Raw genomic sequence first — 20,663 nt, forward strand, 5'->3', positions numbered from 1 at the left:
TCGTAGTGCCATCTCCTGGACCTTCCTAAAGGGGAGGCTGGCGCCCCCGAAGGCCCTTTCTCAAAGATTGCGGACTGCGGTGGTGGCAGGGGGGGGCTGCAGAATGGAGATGGCAGTTAGGAGGCTGAGTCAGAGGCGCAGATGCAGCAGGGAGAGATTTTCTCAAGCTGATAAGGCCCTGGCACTGAGGCCTGCAAGCAGGGGCAGGTCGGCTGGCAGCGAGTCCGGCTTGGGGAGGAAGGGTGCTGTGGGCGCCTCTGAGACCCCAGTTCTGTGGTGACGGGATTCGGCTGGCATTTAGGATGAGGACCCCGGGGCCCGTGGAAGCTGGCTGGGAAGCCAGCCTTCCCTTGCTGCTCCTCAGGGGGGCCGCAGTGGGGTCCAGCCTGGCCTCATTGGTTGCCACCCAGCAGGTAATTGCTCTGTCTGGGTTTGTGTTCAGGCTGCCTGATTACAGACTTCTTCCAGAGCTCCCTTTTGTGAATCTTTGAACCTGCAACTGTGAATGAACAAAAATTTGAGCTGAGCTTAAAAAAATGAAAAAGAAGAAAAAACAAACCGGAGGTTTGTTGATGCCATAGCGGTCGTTTGGCCGGTATCCTTTGAGGGTAGGTCTGCGCCACAGTGGCTTGTACATTTTCTTCCCTCTCCCTTCTCTGGCGTCTAAGGCCATACGTGGAATTTGAGGTACATGGAATTCACAGGGGTGCCTCTCCTGACTTCTCTCCCGTCATCTCCTGCTTGCACTTCTCATTCTTCTGTATAGATCTTAACGCTCTGGTGGGGGGCAGGTTAGGGGGAGAGGAATTGAGCAAAACGGAAAAACGACTCACGGACATGGACAACAGCATGGTGATTGCAGGGCGCAAGGGAGTGTAAGAGTGTTAAGTGGTAATGGGAAAAATACAATTAGAAAAACAAACAGCTCACTGTGCTGCATCCTCTCTGGGCAGGCTCTTCCGCCTGCACTTTGCGTCTCCTCCTGTGCCCACTGGGTGGGACTTGCCTCAGGGGTGGCCTCTTCCAGGAAGCTCTGGCTGGGCCTGCCCCGTCCAGAGACTTGATTGCGCCTTCCTGATTCCTGTAAAAATTTTATTATTATATTTATCTCCCTATAGTATAACTGTCTGTTTACATGTAGATGTTCTTTATTAAGTTGGTAGGTGCCAGGCAGTCTTTATCCCTAGAGCTCAGCAGGTAGCTCTATACGTGTACCATTCTCGGGGCTCAGAAACTTGAGGTACCTAGTGTGAGGCAGATATCGTGCACGTTCATAAAGAAAACGGAGCCCTAAGGACCAGAAAGGTTATGGTGTGCTCTCCCATTTCAGAGTAAGCTCTCAGATGAGTCTAAGAAAGTCAGACTTTTGACTGTTAAATTAAATTTATCTAAGTATATTAATTATCATGGGAAGAGTTCTGATTTTTTAATTCCACGATAATTATTTTGAGAGAGTGTGTGTGTGTGTTTGTGTTTGCGTGCCCTAAATTTGGGGTCATTCTGCCTGTTGGGTAATGCAGCACTGAGGAAGAATAAATTAAAGAGTGAATGGGGTGGTCAGTGATTTTGTTGTTTTGGTTTTCGTTTTAATTTGCTGTGTTCGTGAGTGTTGTCCTGTGTCGGGCTCTCCATTCTCCTTATGTCCTGCCTTCCTGCCCGAGGCTCCCCTCCAGCCGCACCCCACTTGTGACCAGTGCTTTGCTTTATCCTTGGTGATTAGTGAATACCGTGTCATGTGATCCTTGGACAGAGCAAGACTAACTGTACCATAGGAGAAATGACACATATTACGGCACCATTGTTCTCAACACCATTGTTCCCTACAGTGTGGTCCATGATTCCAAAGCAGAAACATCAATGGGTTTGGTCTTCAGACTTGGGAGTGGGACGGCGGGGGAAGAACCGCCATTAGTTAACGGGGTCTCCAGATGATGTTTGGATGCACTAAGGTTTGAGAATCACCGCTGAAGCTCAGTTATTAATTAATGCGGTGTTTTGACAGTTGTTCTTTACTTTTTATTTCATAACCGTAAACTTAACTCTGCAACCCAGCTAGACTCGGAAAAGGGTAGGAAAATCTGGAACCAGCAAAGTGCAGCAAGGGCATGAAGATTATAGAACATTCCAAGCAGATGGGGGGTGCTCTCCTGAGCTACCAGAGGAATGGTCCGGTGGTTAGGATAAGACACAAGTCAAATTTACCAGCGTTGTCCACAGTCACTAATGGTGATCTTCTTGCTGCTCTTGTCGTTCCTGGACCCCGAGCGCCCCATGGCTGCTACCACAGCCGTGCCATCCTTCACCCGGCTGAGGACCACACGCTTGCCGTCCAGCCACTCAGTCGTGGCAGTGCCGGTGGAAAACTGCAGCCGTTGTGTTGGGTCCAGCGTTTGCCGTGGACAGGATGCCAGGACCCGTATAATACTTCAGGGCGAAAATCTCATCAAAGTGTCTCCCCTTAGAGGGACTTGCCACCTGTGCCACTAGGCTGTGGGACGTCTCCACCCCCTCACATAAATCCCAGGATCATTCCGTGAAAGCAGAAACCGTTATAACCCAATCCTTTCTCCCCGGTGCTTGGAGCACGGGAGTTTTCTGCTGTCTCTAGAATTTTGTCTGCAAACAGCTTGAAGGAGACGCGCCCCAAGGGCCTGCCCTTGGCAGCGACGTCGGAGAACACAGTGGGGCTGACCGTGGCCGCCGGGGGAGGGGGAGCTCTGCTGTGGCTGCGTCTGAAGGCCTGATGAATGCAGTTCTAGACAGGAGGAGTCAGGCAGTCAGGAGGCTCCGGCAAGGTTTCCTCAGTCCCCTATTTAGGAAATACTTGGTACGTGTAGTATTTTACACTTTTGTAGAGCCTGATGTCCGCACCAGGAAAGCCTATTCGCTCTTGTACCCTGCTGCTTTTTCTGTTGTTCAGAATTCCCTGCATCCACCCCCAACCACTCTATATAACATGCTTACAGCCACCAGCCCAGACTTCTTAGGAATGAAGGAAGCAGTCTTTGGATCCTGTTATTTTCCTGCAGGAACTGCTGAACATTAACTGTTTCACAAGAATTCAGAGTATGCATTGTCATTTCATGTTAACCCTCATCCCAAGTGTTTGTGGGTTTTGAATGATTTACTGTCACTCAGTCTTAGCAGGGGCCCTGGTCATGGAAGTTTGTTTGAAGCATCGTCTGCCATACAGGTATCCTGTTGGTAAAAATTTTCTGTTCATGCTTGGCTGGATCCCGAACGGCTGCGCTCCTCCTTTTGAGACTGGGGCTTGTTGTGGGAGGAGATGTGCGCATACATTTTTTGTGCATTTGGAAACTTCCCTGTAGTGAATGACAAAAATCACGTCCACTGAAGGGATCAGTTTGTTGGGCCTGGACAGCTGGTTCTTAGGAAATGGGCGGAGACGCCAGGCTAACAGGTTCAAGAGAGTTTGCAGTTCGCAGTATAATTACCTGTTATGGTGTTGGGAGCCTATGATTCGCCCCCAACATCCTGCGCCCCCCTCCCCCGCAACCATGGACATTGCATTAGTTGAGTTCCTGTTAAAGGCGTCTCTAGTATAATATGTGGCTATGGCTAAAGAATAGTGAGTTTGGGACAGACATTTTTGTTTTAATTGCCTTTATTTTATTAGCTGTGGGGACCATGACTTGTATATTTCTTCAGTTTGCGCATGTAGGGGAAAAAATGTCTTTTTACTCATTCTTAGTTCAGATGTGATACATTGAATAGATGAGGACTTAAAACAGATGTGCTGTGTATAATCTTTTTTTCCTGATTGCAAAAGTACTATCTGTTCATTGTTTGAATAGTTGTGATTAAGAAACCGATAATTTGGGAATGGAAAATTCCTTATAATTCCCAGAAATATGTATACTTAACATTTTGGTATTTGTTCCTTCAGATTCTTTTTTATGATTATTTTGTTATATATTTGAACTGTACTTTACCCACCCATGTATTTTAAGACAGGAGTACGTCTCTAGTGTGCAATGAAACCTTTCATTTAACCATTTATGGTTTTCAGCGTATTTTACTTGGTGTCTCCACTGAGACCCAGAAACTCGGTAAGGGAGAAGAAACTGTGGCTTCTACTCTGTGCCTGGCAGCGCCACTGCTTAAGCATCTCATTAGGCTTATCTTCATTTTTCGCCAGCTTCACAGTATAGGCAGGAGTTACTGTCTCTTTATACACATGAGGAGATGTGAGAGAGAAAATACATTTATTTTTTGAGATGTATATACCTGTTGAATGAGGACACATTGCTTCTTTGACTTAAGAGGTAGCTTATTAGTTTTTTTTTCCTAAAGATTTTATTTGTTTTTAGAGAGAGGGAAATGGAGGGAGAAAGAGAGGGAGAGAAACATCGCTTGGTTACCTCTTGTACACCCCTTACCTGGGACTGAACCTGCAACCCAGGCATGTGTCCTGACTGGGAATAGAACTGGCAACCTTTGGCTTTGTGGGGTGATTCCCAACCAACTAAGCCATGCCGGTCAGGGCTGGGCAGCTTGTTAGCTTTTGACCAGATGTTACCATTCCACAACCCAGTGGCTGAATCTAGCCTGATGTCCTTTTTGTAAATAAAGTTTTACTGGAACATGGCCACACCCATTCATTTACATATTGCCAAAAACTATCTGACCTGCAAAGCCTGAAATGAAATAATTGCCTTCTGGCTTTTCACAGAAATGTTTGCTGATCCCTGCTGTGGACACCAGTTTTTATTTGGATGTGTAATTTTTCTTTCTTTTCTTTTTTTCTTTTTTCTTTTTTTTAACTTCTAAGATTTTGCATTCATTTCTGTAGACACTTTGGTGGATGGAAGTCCTTTTTTTCTTTAGTTCTCTCAGACCAGTCAAACTACCACATCACTTCATCTGTGAGTTTTTGTGTGATCCTGTATAGTGAATGCATTCTATATAATCCTTCGCAGATAGCATTAATTACAAAAAATTCCAAAACTTTGCTGCTGCTAACCTTTGTAAGCACTGTACACGCAATGCTGGTCAATTCTGGCACATTGCACTCTATGAAAAGAGCCCAATGATAGTTGATATTAAAGTGCAAGGAAGAGATTATAGTCAGTCTTTGTTTCCCTCTTCAGCAGCACCCTGATGAGACTTCTTACACATGGGCATTGTGGGAGAATGTGGATTTATGTAACTGAGATAGTTGCATTAAAACTGGGTGAGTCTTGCCCTGGCCAGTGTGGCTGAATTGGTTGGAGCATGGTTCTATAATGGAAAGGTTGCAGGTTTGATTCCTGCTCAGGGCACATACCTGGGCTGAAGGTTTGATCCCGGTCCAGACATGTACCATCCCCAGTCCAGGCATATATGGAAGCAACAAATTCATGCTTCTTTCTCGCACCCATGCTTCTCTCTCTTCCTTCCTCTCTGTCTAAAAGCGATAATACAAAAAAAAAAAAAAAAAAAAGTCCTTGAGTGAGAAAAAAAGAACTACGAAAGCATTTAAAAAAATTGGGTGAGTCTTGTTTTGACATCAAGTGAATTTGTTATTTTTATACGGCAGTAAACAATTATGTTTGTTTTCTTTCAGCATTTTGAAAAAGTGGAAAATGTGGAGAATAAATATACGTAATTACTGTGATTGTTACTGTTTCACGCCCCTCACATTTATGACTCTTCAGAACTCTAGCTAGTTACTACTGAATGACAGATTTATCCTTTTTAAACATTTTTAAAAAATTTCATTTATTTATTTTTAGAGAGAGGGGGGAGGGAGGGAGAAAGAGAAAGAAACATCAATGTAAGAGAGAAGCATTGATTGGCTGCCCCTTACCCAACCCCAACTGGGGACCTGGCCCGCAGCCCATGTGCCCTGACTGGGAATCAACCCGGTGACCTTTCGGTTTGCAGGATGACGCCCAAACCTGCTGTGCCACACCAGTCAGGGTGACAGATTTATTCTTCCTAACAGTCTGCGCTGCCAGCATAACAACGACCTGTCCCTTTGACCAATGCAGGAGGACAGACATTTTGTCATTCCTGTCTAATCTTGATATCAGGACAACTTGCATGGATTTAGAGAGTTGACTGTTCCATGCTGTTCAGATGGCATCAGCCTTTCCTAGCGCCGCCTGAGTTTTGCCAGCTCTCTTGTACAAATGCCATGGGAGCCACTCAGATAAGTTGATGTTTGTGGTCTGTACTCACATAGTCATCTTAAATTTCTTGGCAAATGAAGAAACATTAGAGGACTCGCAAGTCACTAGTATGTCTCCATAGATTCTTCAACCCTTATGGGTTACCAAGGTTTTTATTCTTGTTTTAGTTTCCACTAATATTTCTTCTGCTTTTGATGACAAGAATACTTAAGTTAGTTCAGGCAAATTGGTTCATAAATTTATGGATTTTTTTCAATCCTTTGTCCCAGGCAAGTCTGAACAGGACCTGGAAAGCTGATTAAAAGGCCAGTGAGTACAGTGAGATGAATTTTAAATTAAATAGATATTTAATGCACTAAGAAGGTTCTCAGGTGCTTAAATCTCTCTTTTTAATCCATGCTTGCATCTAATGGGCTGGAAATATTTATTTTCCTACTACAAGAGTTGGTTGTTGCTACATTTCTCAAGTTTGGCATTCAGTGTAAATATCTGCAGGTGATTTTAACACCTAAGGATGCAAAATTACTAAATGAAGGCAGGCAGGAAGGAAAGAGAGCGCTGAGCCTGGAAGTCTGGTACAGTGTGTGGGGTGGACCGGAGAAGGAACTGCGGGCCATGAAGGTGGTCTGTCAGTCACCGTGGGGGAAGCCACCTGGCTGTCCGCGTCCTCCTACCGTGTCCAGGGGCACCCACTCATTGGAGATGAGTGGGCTTAGGAGCCTGGTTACATATTTTTTTTTCCCCTAAGTACGTTAACTACTTTTTAGGTGAGTCTTAATCTCGGACATAAACATCTTGACCAAACTGGGAGATCTGTGAAGATTTTAATATTGAGAGGATTTTGTTCTTTGGATTATGTGCTGTCCTTAAGGCATTGCCCTTTATTATAAACATTTGGTCATTGAGAACCTTTTATTTATTCTCTTTGGACTTCATTTACTCTCTAGTGCTATTTTGTGATCTGGTAGAACACAAAGTGTGGGATTTTATCTATTTTTTGCATGTATGAGTTTATTTTACATTGCTGTACTGTGGTTTATATTGGTGGTTAGTATGTGTTTTAATTCAGTTACCTATTACAGATGGGTAAGACCCTTCTTTAGATCAGATTATAATGAAATTACTTGGGTCTGCTTCTCTGACTCTTACGAAGATGGAATCAGCTTACTCTCAAATTTAGGGTGCTTAGCAATGGACCTGCCCTTCTAAGTCCACGATTCTGGACCATAATATTTTAGCTTAGATAAATCACAAAGTTAAATGTTTAAGAACATGCTATTCTTAATATTCAGGAATGTATTATACAATCTTGTAAGTTTACTTTAAAGTTCTTCATAAGATTTTTCCTCCCCCTCACCACTTTTCAAAAAAAAGTGTTGGGGGGGAGGCAGAGACAAATGCATTTAAAAAAAAAAAAAGTTGAAACAAACAAAAAAAAAGGACAATGTTAAAAAAAAAATGGAACTAAAAAAAAAAAGATTTTTGTGAGGATGCATTTAGTGAAAGTAATGATATGGAATTCAGCCATTAATTTGAATTTTAAAGAGGGCAACAACTTTAAGTTGTTGGAAGCCCACTGTAACCTCCCTTTCCTGAGAGTAGGGCAGAGAAGAAGACAGCTCTATGGCCCCTGCCACCGTCTTTTTTTTTTCTTTCTCTTTTTCATTTATTGATTTGCATGAGAGAGGAAGGGAGAGACAGAGAGAGAGAAATCCTGACTTGTTCCACTCATCTCTGCATTCATTGGTTGATTCTTGTATGGGCCTTGACCAGGGATTGAACTCATGACCCTCATCTATTGGGGCAATGCTTTAACCAACTAAACTATCTGGCTAGGGTGTTTTGGGTTTTTTTAATAGTTGCTACCCTCTTTTGTCCAGGCTCCCTGGTGGGACTGGGCGCATCGTCGGGTGGGTGTGAGGGATGTGTAAAAGCATAACTGAACATACACTGTTTTTACTGTAGTGTTAACTGCTTTTAATATCCTGTTGGTGGTTGAACTTCTTTTATGACAGTGAAACCTTTTTTCTTTATTTTTTCAATTGGAAAAATTTTCTCCCCACTTGAAAAGATTGAATTTGGGTTACTAGGAGTTTTGCAGTCTTTGCCTTCTTGCCTTCCCAAACCTCTAAGGAAAGCTGGCGGCGCACCCAGTGATCTCGGACTTCTCATTGTGCTCAGGTGGCCACACTTGGCATCTTGGACTTCAGGTGGTTTTGTATTTTTGGTGATGACTTTTAATTTTTTCTTATTTATTTCTTCTCCCTTTTCTTTTTCAGTGTCCTGGGTCATGAAACTTAACCCACAGCAAGCTCCACTATATGTGAGTTAATCATGAAATTTCATTTCATTTTTTTACTTACCTATCCTGTTTTCCTGTTAAAATAAACCCCAATACGCTGTCATGTTATTATCAGAGGAATTTTTAACCATCTGCCTATGAATTTATTGGCGTCACAAACTTCAGAAATTGAATTTGATCTAGTAAATACTAAGTGACTAATATGTGCATGGTTCTGAGCTGAGTACACATCATACCTGTAAGACTGCGAGCTGAACTAGTCAGGGTGGTAAGATGCACACATAAGGTGATTGCATTGCTCTGCAAAATGATTTTGTGGCTTCTTTTACAGTGTATTTCTGTAAAGGTTGTGTGATCTTCCTACTGCCCATGTGCAGTACCCTGTTTTGCAGCTAGGTGGTGCTCTGTCATTGATGCTGAAGCTGGTATAGCATCTGAAGTCAGGCAAGTCACAGGGATTTACGCTGTTTGATGAAGAAAAGTAACTGTTAAAGGACAGTCCATTGGCAAGGTGTTTAATTCTCTGCTCTTAGAGAAAGATGTAACACACACACACACACACACACACACACACACACACACACACACACACACACCACACCCCGCCCCCCGCCAAAACAGTATGTTGAAGTTTTCCTTTCCATTTATATTTTAGACCTGCTAAGGGTGAACGTGCTAGTGTCATCAGCAAGAAAGAGAAAACTATTTGTAAATAAGGAAAAACATTGGATGCTGAGAAATATTTAAAAAAACCTAAAACTCACAGCACTTAATGATAGAGACTTGCAGAAAGTCCTTTTTAAAGACAAGTAACCTAACTTTAATTTTCCATTTCACATGTTTTTAAAGTTTTTAAATGTTTTACTCAAATTCAGATTTACAGAAAAATTGCAGAAATACAGCTCACTTCTATTCATCTCTTATTAACATTTAGTCACATTAGCTTCTTATTCTCTGTATTACATATTTTTTGAATTGCTTGAAAGTTGCAGACTTCATACCCTATTCCCCTAAATATTTCAGCATATATTTCCTAACAACTAGGACATTTCTCTTTCATAACCACAGCACAATGAACAAAAACAGGAATTGTAACATTGGTGTAATACTCTTATGTAATGTAAGTCCATATCCAGATTTCTGTGACTATCCCAATAATGCCCTTTATTGCATCCCCCTCCCCTCCCTGTCCCCAGTCCAGAATTTAATCCAGGATTCCACGTTGATTTTATGTCTGTTTAGTCTCTGAATCAGAAGTAGTTCCTTTGCTTCTCTGTCTTTTATCACATTGACGTTTTGGAATATTATAGGCCAGTTATTTTGTAGCAGTTTCGGTTGGTATGATGTTTTTTCCTGATTTTGGCAGGAATAGTACATAAAACGATGCCCTTACGGGCATATCATACTGATCCCTTGGTTATTGTGGTATTGCTTTTGCATAACTTAATTTATCTGTTCCTGAGGAAGTGGGTATTTAAAGGAGATGCTGTGATTGTTTGCTTTCCCCCTTTAATGCTTAAATTTCAAATTTCAAGTAATGTTGTTTCTGGTTTGGAATTACCTTTTGCATATTAGATTTTCCTCACATAGGACACCCTTGTTCTAAGGTGTGCCCTTGAATTTAAGTGAAAGGGCTGATGTTAGCAGTTAGCGCATTGTGAGTGATCATTGCCCGAGGTTTGAACGGAACATTGTCTCTGCCCTCGTGAGTACACTCAGGGGTTTTGAACAAATTTAATTTCTTCACTAAGCGGTTGCGGCCATATTTTATACGGAACATATTTGTTGAGTGAATGAATGAAATACAACTTAGACAAAGGTATAAAATTTTAGTAAACTAACCTTGTTATTAACAGAACAACTGCTTTTCTTAAAATTGCTCATTCGTTTCCCAGGTTTCTTATTAATTACTGCCTGTGGGCCCAGCCTAGTAAGTAATGCCCTCTTCGTGATTGAAGGCTTTGCTAACAAGGAAATAAATGTGATAATGATATCTTTATTGTGCATGTGTAGCTTTCCCTTTACAGTTGTAAGGAAATCTGCACAGCATGTCTGATAGAGTTTTATTGTGGAGATAACTAATATCTTCCCTAGTCCTTAGCAAATTGGAAAGGCGTATTAGAAATAGTGCCTGTTATCTCTTGAGTCCTGAATTACTATCTAATGGGACTTCTGGTCTGAGCCACTTGTTTACGTGACTGCTAATATGTTTTTATGAACATAGCCCATGCACCCTTTGGCTCCATAGCCCTTTTCACTGTTAAGATAAAAGCATAGACTTTTCCAGCAGGGGCAGGGGATGAGGACTGCTGTCAGACGATAAAAGAAAAAGCCAGGCACATGAAACAAATGTTGGTATTTATTTATAAAGCAAACAAAATAGGCTCTACCCCACCCACACACTAAGCTCTACTGACCTAGCAACCTGCCAACTGGACACTAGCAACAGTAAACAAATCCTCCCCCAGACTAACAGCTGAAAAGGAAGCAAGATTTTTAAACTTCCGAAGGAAGAGGAGGAGAAGGAAGAGGAAAGGGTCTTTGGATGCTTTTTATCTGAGGCTCCAGGCTTATTCTAGAAGAGATCTGTGGAGGCCAAGCCTGAAGCTCTTACAAGGTACAATGGGTGTCAAGGATAAAGAGACCTGGATTAGTCCCATACTTCACATGCCAGAAGGAGTCACTCTCTCCTCTCATCATTGTTCTGGAGAAAAAGTTGTGAGGGAGCACCCAGCGGAATGTCCCATAGTCAGGTCTACACGGGGGAAAAATTTGATGAGTCATGGGAATCAGTGTATTTTTGGGGTGGTTGAGCCCGGTCTATGGAAGAGTGGAGAAACTGAGCTACAGAGAGATTGAGGGATTTGCCTGAACTTTCATGGGGGTTGTGGTAGATTTGGTTGGGTAGCAGAATCTGCATGTAATGAGCTTAGCCAGTGCTACAGGAGACAGGGCATTAGTTGGCTTGAATTTAAGATTTAAAAGTATATCCATAGAGAAGTTGTAGTACGAGACCAAGTAAATGCGCTAAGTAACGGGAAAGTACTAGCAAAGGGAAGATTGGAAGAAAAAAGGAATATTTGGAAAGATAACATCGATCTCCTTTTTCAGAAGAGCGAACAGGTAATGTCTTTATGGGCTATAGACACATTGGAGAATAGCTTACAGTTACTAGTTGGAATCCCTCTTTTAAAAAAAAAATTATTTTCAGAGAGAGAAGGAGGGAGGGAGAAGGAAAAGGAGGGAAACATCAATTGGTGGCTTCCTGCGTGCCCCTAACTGGGGTCCTGGCCCACAACCCAGGGATGTGCCCTGGCCAGGAATCGAACCAACAGCCTTTTGGTTCACAGGCTGGCGTTCCATCCACTGAACCATACCAGCCAGGGCTGAGATCCCTCTTAAGTGGCAAATGGAGTCAAAATAAATTGTGTATTGTTTTGTGTGTGTGTGTGCAAATACAGCTGTTGAGGTTTTAAAATTTTTTCTTTGTTTAGTCCCTTCACCTTTTTCGCCCAGCCCCCTAACACCCCTCCCCTCTGACAGCTGTCAGTCTGTTCTCTCTGTCTATGAGTCTGTTTCTATTTTGTTAGTTTATTTTGTTCATTAGATTTCACATATAAGTGAAATCATATGGTGCTTGTCTTTCTTTGACTGGTGTATTTCACTTAGCACAATACTCCCCAAGCCCATCCATGCTGTTGCAACAGGTGAGATTTTGTACCACAGCTTTTTTATCTGCTCATCTACTGATGGGCACTTGGGCTACTTCCACATTTTGGCTATTGTAAATAATGCTTCAGTGAGCATAGGGGTGCATATTTTATTTTTTGAATTAGTGTTTCTGGTTTCTTCGGTTACGTTCCCAGGGGTGGAATCGCTGGATCAAATGTTGGTTGTTTTAAGCCACTAAGTTTCGGGGGCTTTTTGTTACCTTAAGCAATTGATAACTAACATGTGTGTGTAGAGAGGGAGGGACCACACATACCCATATCTGCTTTTATGTCTGTCTCCACATATTAGATTGTTTACTGTGCATACATTCATTACCCCGTAAAACAAGACATACATACCATGTTTGTCATGGCCCTGTAACAGAAAAGTATTTTTCTTGCACATCACAGTTCTTGCAGCTCTTTGATGTTTTTCTGTATTAGAATAATGTTCTTTCTTGGTTTCAAAGTGTTCCTGGGGGCACCGGGCACTTTGTGGCTAATGACACTCCAGAGTGGGTGGCTGTGCCTGACACTGCCTGAGAAGATTTATATTGCTGATGATTCGCTCATTAAAATAACAGTAAAAATACGCTTAAAGAGAGAAAATGTGGGGAGCATTTCTCAGATTCTTCAGTCATAAAATGTTTTCTTGTGTCCCCACGATTTGTAGTCTACTGAACACCTCTGTAGGTCTCCCTTTGGAAAGCCAGAAGTCATTTTTCCCTTCCTTTTTGTCGTTCCTCCTGGGAAGTGGGTTTCCTTAGCTGGAGCTGAGATAACCTGGCTAGGCCTCTTGCTTGGCTGTTAGGCTGCACAGTGCTCCATCCACAAAGAGAGCTTTATCAGCCCGCCGATCTCTTGAATGAATTACCTGCCATTGCCTTAACAATGCGCGTCTGATGGGTGAGCTCCAACATTTTGTAGACTGGTGGCTCTTTCCAGCCAGATCTGTGGACTGTGTTTAAATAAGGACACTTTATCACTAGTGCCAAAAGAAATAAGGAAATCAAGTGTTCCTCAATTTAGCTTTTGATGATTTTACAAAACAAGAACTTCAGTTTCCTTCTGTTGGACTTTTTAATCAGTCTCCAGAAATTTGCTTGAAAGTCAATACGCTTTGCATTTGCAGGTAGCATTCTCTTTATTTTTCCTTGGCGTTTTCAAAGCAGATGAAGAGACATTGATCAGGGCCTGCCTACAGGATGCTTTCACAGTAGCTGGTGTCCCTCAAGCATCTGAAAAATTGTGGGAAGAGGAGTTGGAGTTAAGACTTCCATTTGGTTCTAAAGAAGTCTTACTACCCTTGGAAGCCCAAAATGTAATACTCTGCACCTTTAATTCACTCAGTATTTTTGAAGCACCTGTTGAGCCAGTGGAAGATCTGCTCTTCAAGGGACTCGGGGGCTTTCACAGGGACTCACATGCAGGAGTTAAAAGGCAGCACAAGCAGTACCTGTCCAAGAGCTCGATGAGCTAGAGATCTATATAGATAGGCAGGCAGGCAATGAGGGGCCATAGCGGAGCGAGAGAGGAGATACTGGTAGAAAAGAGTGGGAGGCCTGCAGGAAAGATGGGGCCCCTGCTGGCCAGGACAGTCACGCTGTGGAGAGCAAAGAGCAGAGTGAAAGAAGCGGACACAGCCTTTGAAGTAAGGGATGTGTGTTATCAGGGTGGTAAGGGATCGGCTTGACTGGAGAGGCCAGTTCACGCTGGAGTTACTTGGAGATGAGGTTGTATAGATGGAGTTGCTCTGTTCCTGATAGTAGTCACTAGCCACAGAGACTATTTAAATAAATTAAAATGAAGTCAAATAAAAACTCAGTTGTTCTATTGCAATTAGTGTAGCTGCCACACGTGACTGGTGGCTACCACGTTAGTGTGGGTGTAGAGTATTTCCGTCATTGCAGAAAGTTCTGTTGACCAGCGCTGAGAGAGGGAACATGGGGTTTTACATAGCAAGACGGAGAGCAACTGGGGAACTTTTGACCAGGAAGCATAAATGGGGCCGTGCTGACAGTCGCCCCCCGGGAACGTTGATCGAGAGGTGCAGAGTGGAGGAAGAGTGCTGAGGGGCAGCAGTGCGCGCGGGTGTGTCACTGCACTGCTCTCACGTGCTGAGTGGGATGTGAGAACGACGCCGCTGTCCCGTCGGAAGGACATAGGGATTTTGTCTGAGAGGATGTCGGGAAGCGTCAAAGGGCCACAGGGATGACCACCAAGGATGTTAATAGGGAGGCCGAAGGAGAACGGTGTGGGGCCAGGAGCACGGAGCACGCGGGAGGAAATTCCGTCTTTACAGCAACGTTAGAGTTGGTGGTGGGGATTCCGTGACGGGTAGTATGTAGAACGTGTTGCACAGATGATGGATAGAAACTTAAAAAGTGTCTAGCTTTTAAAGAGACCCATCTCCTTTATTTTGACACAGTGTGAAAGCGTGTTAAAATCGTTTTGTGCGGCTTCCTCTTCTGTCTTCTGCCTGTGTTCCTCTTGCCTTCACAGCTCTTTCCCTTGTTCTCTTAGAAGCAGGAGAGGAACTGCCATGTACTGAGTGCCTTCCACGTAGGGTGATTTACATGCGGGACTTCCTCACCCCATGGGGTTAATATCGTAGGCAAAGGAACGGAGTGAGCAGAGGGGAAGCAGGGGTTGGAACTCCAAACTCCTCTTTCTGTCCAGTCTCTGCAAGAAGGATGGTTTCGCTTTCAGTTCCTCAAGTGGATACCCCCCTCTCCTGACCTCGTAACTTGAAGCCAGAAGCTTATATCACATTGGCATTTAGCAGGTGTCTTTAGCATCGAACTCCACTTGCTGTTCCTTTTTCAAATGTAAAAATATAGATCCTGTAAAAATTGTATGCTCACAGCAACAATTGGTATGTGGGGTGACCTGGACCGACTTCCCACTAGATAGTTCTAGATTGCTGGTTTTCAAAGTGCAGTCCCTAACCAGTGGCGTGAGCATCACTAGGAACTTGTTAGAATTGAAAAATTCCAGGCCCCACCTAGGCCTCCTGAAGGAGGGCCTGGGGATGGGGCCCAACTCATTTTTTAAATAATCTCTTCAGATGATTTCTGATGTGCCCTAAAGGTGAAGCATGAACCACATGAACACAAGGGACAGTTTTGAAAGTCCCTTCCTTGTGCCGTTTGGGTAGACGCAGGGCTTTCAGCATGGCTGGCTATTAACCCATCAGCAGGCGGTGACTGTGAAGATACAAGGGAAATTATATGAATCAAGTAGGATGATGTTTCAAAAGAACAGATCTGGGATTTTTTTTAAGGCTAGATTTCTGAGTGAGCTATTACCAGGTTATTGACTGGAGGTAATATCAAGATGTGTACAAGTTAACACAGGCCTGGTTATCTCTTTATTAGGAAGTAGGAATGATTTTCAATTGTGAGTTAAGGGAGCTAATGCTTCACGCTGTTTTTCACAATATTTTTTATGTCACTTAAGATTTCTCATAAGTTCTTCTTTGTGTTACGAGGAAAAATTAAATCCAGATCTGCTTTGTAGTTAGTTAGCAGAGCAGGTCAGATGCAGATGGAACTGGTGAGAGCGCTAGGGGTTTTGGAATGAGATTGTGGATTGATAGGCTTTGGAACTTATTTTTGTACAGCATAAATAAAAATGACATTTTGAAGCCAGCATGTGGGAGTTTAAAACTCCCTAGCTGTGGGCCCTGTGGTGAGTGAGTGGGTCCTTCTGGTAAACCTGTTCCAGCTCTAGGTGTGAGGCATGCTTGCCTTCAGTCATGTAAAACGGGCTTCTGTCTCTCCTCTCTGATATGCCATAACCTTTCCCCAGCGTGCGCGCGCACGCGCGCGCGCACACACACACACACACGCACACGCAGAACAACAGGACTGTTCATCTTACAGGATTTATCTTCTGTCACTTGTCTCTGTGGAGCCAGTCCTGAACCCTAACCTCCTGTGGAACCTATCGCCCCTCCCTCTACGCTCCAGGTGCTCAGCACAGACTTTATTGTGACTCTTCAGACGCTTCAATAAGTGTACTTTTGTTTACACGCCTTTTCATATTTATTTTACAGTGTGTATCTTGAGGGCAGAGACTTTATGTTTGAATTGTTTTAATTGTTTTCTTTTTAATTTCAGCTTCTATTATAGCACGTTGCACATAACAGGTGCTCGGTGTTTTTGATTAAATAGAATTATAGCTGCTCTTGAGGGAAGAGCTTTGCCCCATGCATGGATGGTTATAAATAAATGTCTCTTTGGCCAAAGATGAGAGCTTTTTGGGTAAGGTTTATACCCCTAAGGGAAGACCACTGTACATGATCAGTCAGGAGAGGGAGGCACACAGGGACTTTGTGACCTGGAACCAGGGGCAGAAGTGCTGAGGTGGGGGCTCTAGGAAACCTTTGGACTGATACGAGGCGAGGAACTGGATTTCAACTCCAGTCGCTTAATACTTCCGCATTGTGTATGGGCTGTATACTTAGAACTTACTGTGTTTGCTTCTTTCTGTGTTAATCTCATTTTATTGCTCTGTGAATTAGTAGGAATTGTTTTCTTATTTTGCAGATGGGGAAACAGCAAGGTTTATGAAGTTCTAGACTGTTCATCATACGACAAAGGTTTTCATTGCTGTCTTTGGAATTTGCTGTGTCATTTGAGATGAGACCGTTCAGTAGATTCATACATTAAGCCAGTGAATCTGTAATTCAGATATCCATAAATAGCTCCATGCAAATAGAACATTAGGAATGTATATGGAGGTCACATTTCTTTGAAAAGTGCAGTACTTTATTGATTAATGGACTGGAGATGCACATCTTCCGTACTTTTTCTCATTCCTACACACCTCTCCAGAGATTCTGACTGTTTCCTTTTATGTGGGGATCATAAGGTTCCTGTCCTTAGTACACAGAACATCATCTGTACTTTCAGAGTTTTGTTTGCTTGTTTACTCCTTTTTAAAGTAAGAGCTAATGGCCCCTGTGCATCCTTGGAGTCCCTCACAAAGCTCTGTGTTTGGATTAAGTGCCGACCCCATGTGATATACAGGGCGTCTGGCAGCCAGGGTGGAATTCCCAGCTGTCTCTCTTTGTTATGTCCACAGAAGGAAATGTGAGTTTTATCTTACTGCTCAGGCAACGTTACATTCCTTTTTAGGTCCCTGGGACCCACCAATCTGATTGTGGGCTCATTTCCTACCATTCCTGTCATCATCTCGCACTGGTTACAGGCCAGGGGCGACCTCACCTACCCTCTGACTATGAATTCCTTCCTGGTCACCGCGCGCATCTCTAAATTCTGCTTCCAGTATTGGTTTTGCCGACGTCGTCTGGTTCGTCCTGTTTTGTGTGGTGAAGAGATCTCAGCAGCATAATGTTAAGGGGCTGTTGCTGTGGCGTCTCTCCCAGCCAATAGCTTTCCTCCCCACACCCCCATTTCCAGATCTCTTTGAAAGTGGTCATTTTATCCTTGACACAGGATATGATTACATGTTGTTCATATTTTACTAAGTCTCAGAATTAAAAGTGGATCTTCTTCACTATGAGCAAGAACTGGGGTGAAAATGTACATTTTCTAGTAACTTCCCTGGGGGCAGGATGCGATGCCCTGGGACAACACCGTGAGAACCTGCATAGAGAAAAGTTCAGGGCACTTAGGAGTCCAGTGGGTGTGCGTTTAAATTCCTGCACTAGCTCCAGAGCCGCTGTGGGAGCCTTCGGGTCTGCATCGGAAAACTCAGCAGGGTAATACCTATGTTATAGGGTATTATTTTTTGGTGAGGATTAGCTATGATATTAAAACGACAACACTATCTGGTGTTTATTGAATACTTACTAAGTACAGGTACTTTGAGAAGAGCCTCTCATCTATTCATACACTCCTCCCCAGTGAAATAATCGTCCCCACAGGTAGAGATCCTACCACCTGGGAGTGGCTCGGTGTTCCTACCCCTCCCTGCCTTTATTTAAGCAGCTGTGAAATGGGTCATGCACCTTAGATAGATTTTCATGAAGCTCGTTTGTCTTTTCAAGAAATCGACACTTTAAAAGGAAAACTTTAAGAACACAGGATATGTATGTGAAATGATTTTATCAGTAATGCTGGACAGAAAAAATTTTTACTGTTCTCTGAAATGATAGAATAGTTCTCATTACCCTATGGGTTTTTAAGTACTGTGGACTGTTTAATGCCAAAATGGCTGTTATCAATTAGAAAGATGAGCCAGCTTTAAGAAAGTTTATAATTTACTTTTAAAACTAATCAATTTAAGCTCTTTCTACATTCCCTTATGACTGCTTTTCAGAGTTTCATAAAGCCAGTTTTACCATGTGGTGAAAATTCTTCATCCATATTTAAATAAAGCCAAAAAATAGTAAAACTTGTTACTTTATTTGTCTTCGTTTGAGAAAGAACACATTTTACTGAAGGAAATTTTAAAGAAAGTTAAAGACCTGGAAATTCTGAAATGTGGGATATTTTTATTTACCTGGGAATGGATGGGAATATTTATCTTGTGCCTGTTGTTTGCTAGATACTTGATACACCTTGTTAAAATACCAGTACTCACTTTATGTGGTTGTTTGGGGATTTGGGGGTAACCCCCAGGGTGTTGCCCTCAACCAGGGGCCAGGTGTCGGCTCAGGGAGGGAAGGAAGGCATTGTCTTGCTTTACGCTTTCCTCTCCTGCTGAAACCGTCAGTCAGGTGAGAGGACGATGTGACCCGTAAAGGGAGCAGCACGGCCAAGCTGTGAGACAAGTTAGTGAGAGCGAGGCTTCGACAGCCCGGGGTGTCCTCACCCCGTCAGAGCTGCGGTGTATCAGTGTATCGCAGCGAGCAGTGAGTGAGCGAGAGAGAGGAGGCTGCAGGGCCAGCGCGGGCTCCGTTGGGCGGGCCTTTTTTAGCTGAGAGTCGAAGGGACGTGTTTAGGAGTTAGGATAGTATCCTGTTGGCCATCCAAGAACTTCAGGGGAGTAACTTGATTACACTGTATTTTAGAGAGTCTCCTATTGCTTCCTAGTGTGTGGAGGGCTAGCCTAGAAGCCCGGGGAGCCAATTTCATGAATGATATTTAGAGGAAAGCCAAGGGAACTGACCAAGGAAGCTAGGTAAGTGCGCGAGATGGGTGAGAACAGAACCCCATTTCAACCAGCAATTCTCTGGGAGGAAGGAAGGGAGGGAGGGAAGAGCGATTGACTTATTCAGTCACTTCCAATTCTTTCATTAAATTTTTATAAAGAATTTGTAAAAATTGTCTGGCCAATGTGGCTCAGTTGGTTGGGCAGCGGCCCACAAACTGAAAAGTTGCCAGTTCGGTTCCTGGTCGGGGCTCATGCCTGGGTTGTGGTTTCGGTCCCCAGTCAGGGCGCATGTGGTAGGCAGCCAATTGATGTTTCTCTCTCCCATCAATGTTTCTCTCCCTCTCTTTTTCCCTCCTGTCTCCTCCTCTAAAATAAAAAATAAAAATTAAAAAAAGAATAAAAATTGTATGTTCTCTGCATTTCAACCAAATATCTGGTCCTGATAGCAAAGGGGAGATTGTCTCTTTAAGTGTTGACCTAATTATTCTAGCAGCTCCAGACAGTTGTGAAACAGTTGTGGGAGGGTGCGGTGTTTTGTTTTGTTTTTTTTTTTTCAAAGCCACCAGCCAACGCCCTCCAACCAATTTAGCTTTGCATAACAAGAATAGACTTGAGCAACAGGGTTCTACACTGAAAGAAAAAGCTTAGCCTCTTAGGATTTTAAAAAAGTCTCTGTTTTTAAGAAACCTCTCCTTTAAGGAAACCATAATTTAAATGATTTCCAAACTTTGTGTAATTTGATTCCTTTTCCAGCTGAAGTTTCAAGATTCTTCCCCATTAGGGAGAATGGTCTCTAAAAACCACACAGAACTCGACCGATTTATTGAGCGCCATCTGCTGGTTTTATGTTATTGGATCAAATAGGTGGTGCTTGGACATCTTTAAGAATTTGCATATGTCTCAATGTTACAGAATTAGAAAGCTGGAAGACAGCATAAATTTTGATTATTGTTAGGCGTAGTATTTAAAATAAGCATTTTGCATTGGGAATGGTGATACTTAAGGCTGGTATATAGACATAAATGATTACAAATGAAGAAGGCAGGTTATAGGGGTTTCATTTCCTCATGTCTTTGGCAAAAGATTAGCCTGATTGAAATAAAAGGTAGCTTTACATGCCAAATGTTTTCTCACATTAAAAGCAACTGGTCTGTGTATATGGAATGAATTTAGTTTACGCCAAAGACCAATAAATTTCTCAGTGGATTTCTGTTCATGTTCATTGAGCTACTTTGTGGCATCTTTTAAAGAAAGCTTTGTAGAAAGGACTTTGCTGGACAGTCTGGACAGTTGGCTTTATTCTCAGGGGAGTGCAGAGGATCTGAATATTCTTCCACTTAAGCGAGAGACCACCCCATCTCAAGCAACCTGTCACGCCTACGTCAGACGCACTTTAACTCTTTACCGGGCCTTATCCTTTGTAACAGAACTTTCCGTTCAGTGTTACTTAAT

At 43.0% G+C, this 20,663-nt stretch overlaps 1 protein-coding gene across 6 annotated transcripts in view; it reads left to right on the forward strand.

Annotated features, from left to right (window-relative positions):
- AKAP13 (A-kinase anchoring protein 13) overlaps positions 1-20,663 on the forward strand; it is a 219,017-nt gene that overhangs the window by 46,150 nt on the left and 152,204 nt on the right. For all 6 annotated transcript variants that reach the window (XM_054585240.1, XM_054585250.1, XM_054585258.1 and 3 more), the window contains exon 2: positions 8,414-8,457. In XM_054585240.1, coding sequence (XP_054441215.1) covers positions 8,425-8,457 — 33 coding nt within the window. In that variant the 5' untranslated portion in view covers positions 8,414-8,424. The remainder of the gene's footprint in view (positions 1-8,413; positions 8,458-20,663) is intronic.

The sequence above is a fragment of the Pteronotus mesoamericanus genome, unplaced genomic scaffold (genome assembly GCF_021234165.1).
Source record: "Pteronotus mesoamericanus isolate MK-2021 breed Mesoamerican mustached bat unplaced genomic scaffold, CSHL_Meso_final contig_1205, whole genome shotgun sequence".
Classification (NCBI taxonomy): domain Eukaryota; kingdom Metazoa; phylum Chordata; class Mammalia; order Chiroptera; family Mormoopidae; genus Pteronotus; species Pteronotus mesoamericanus.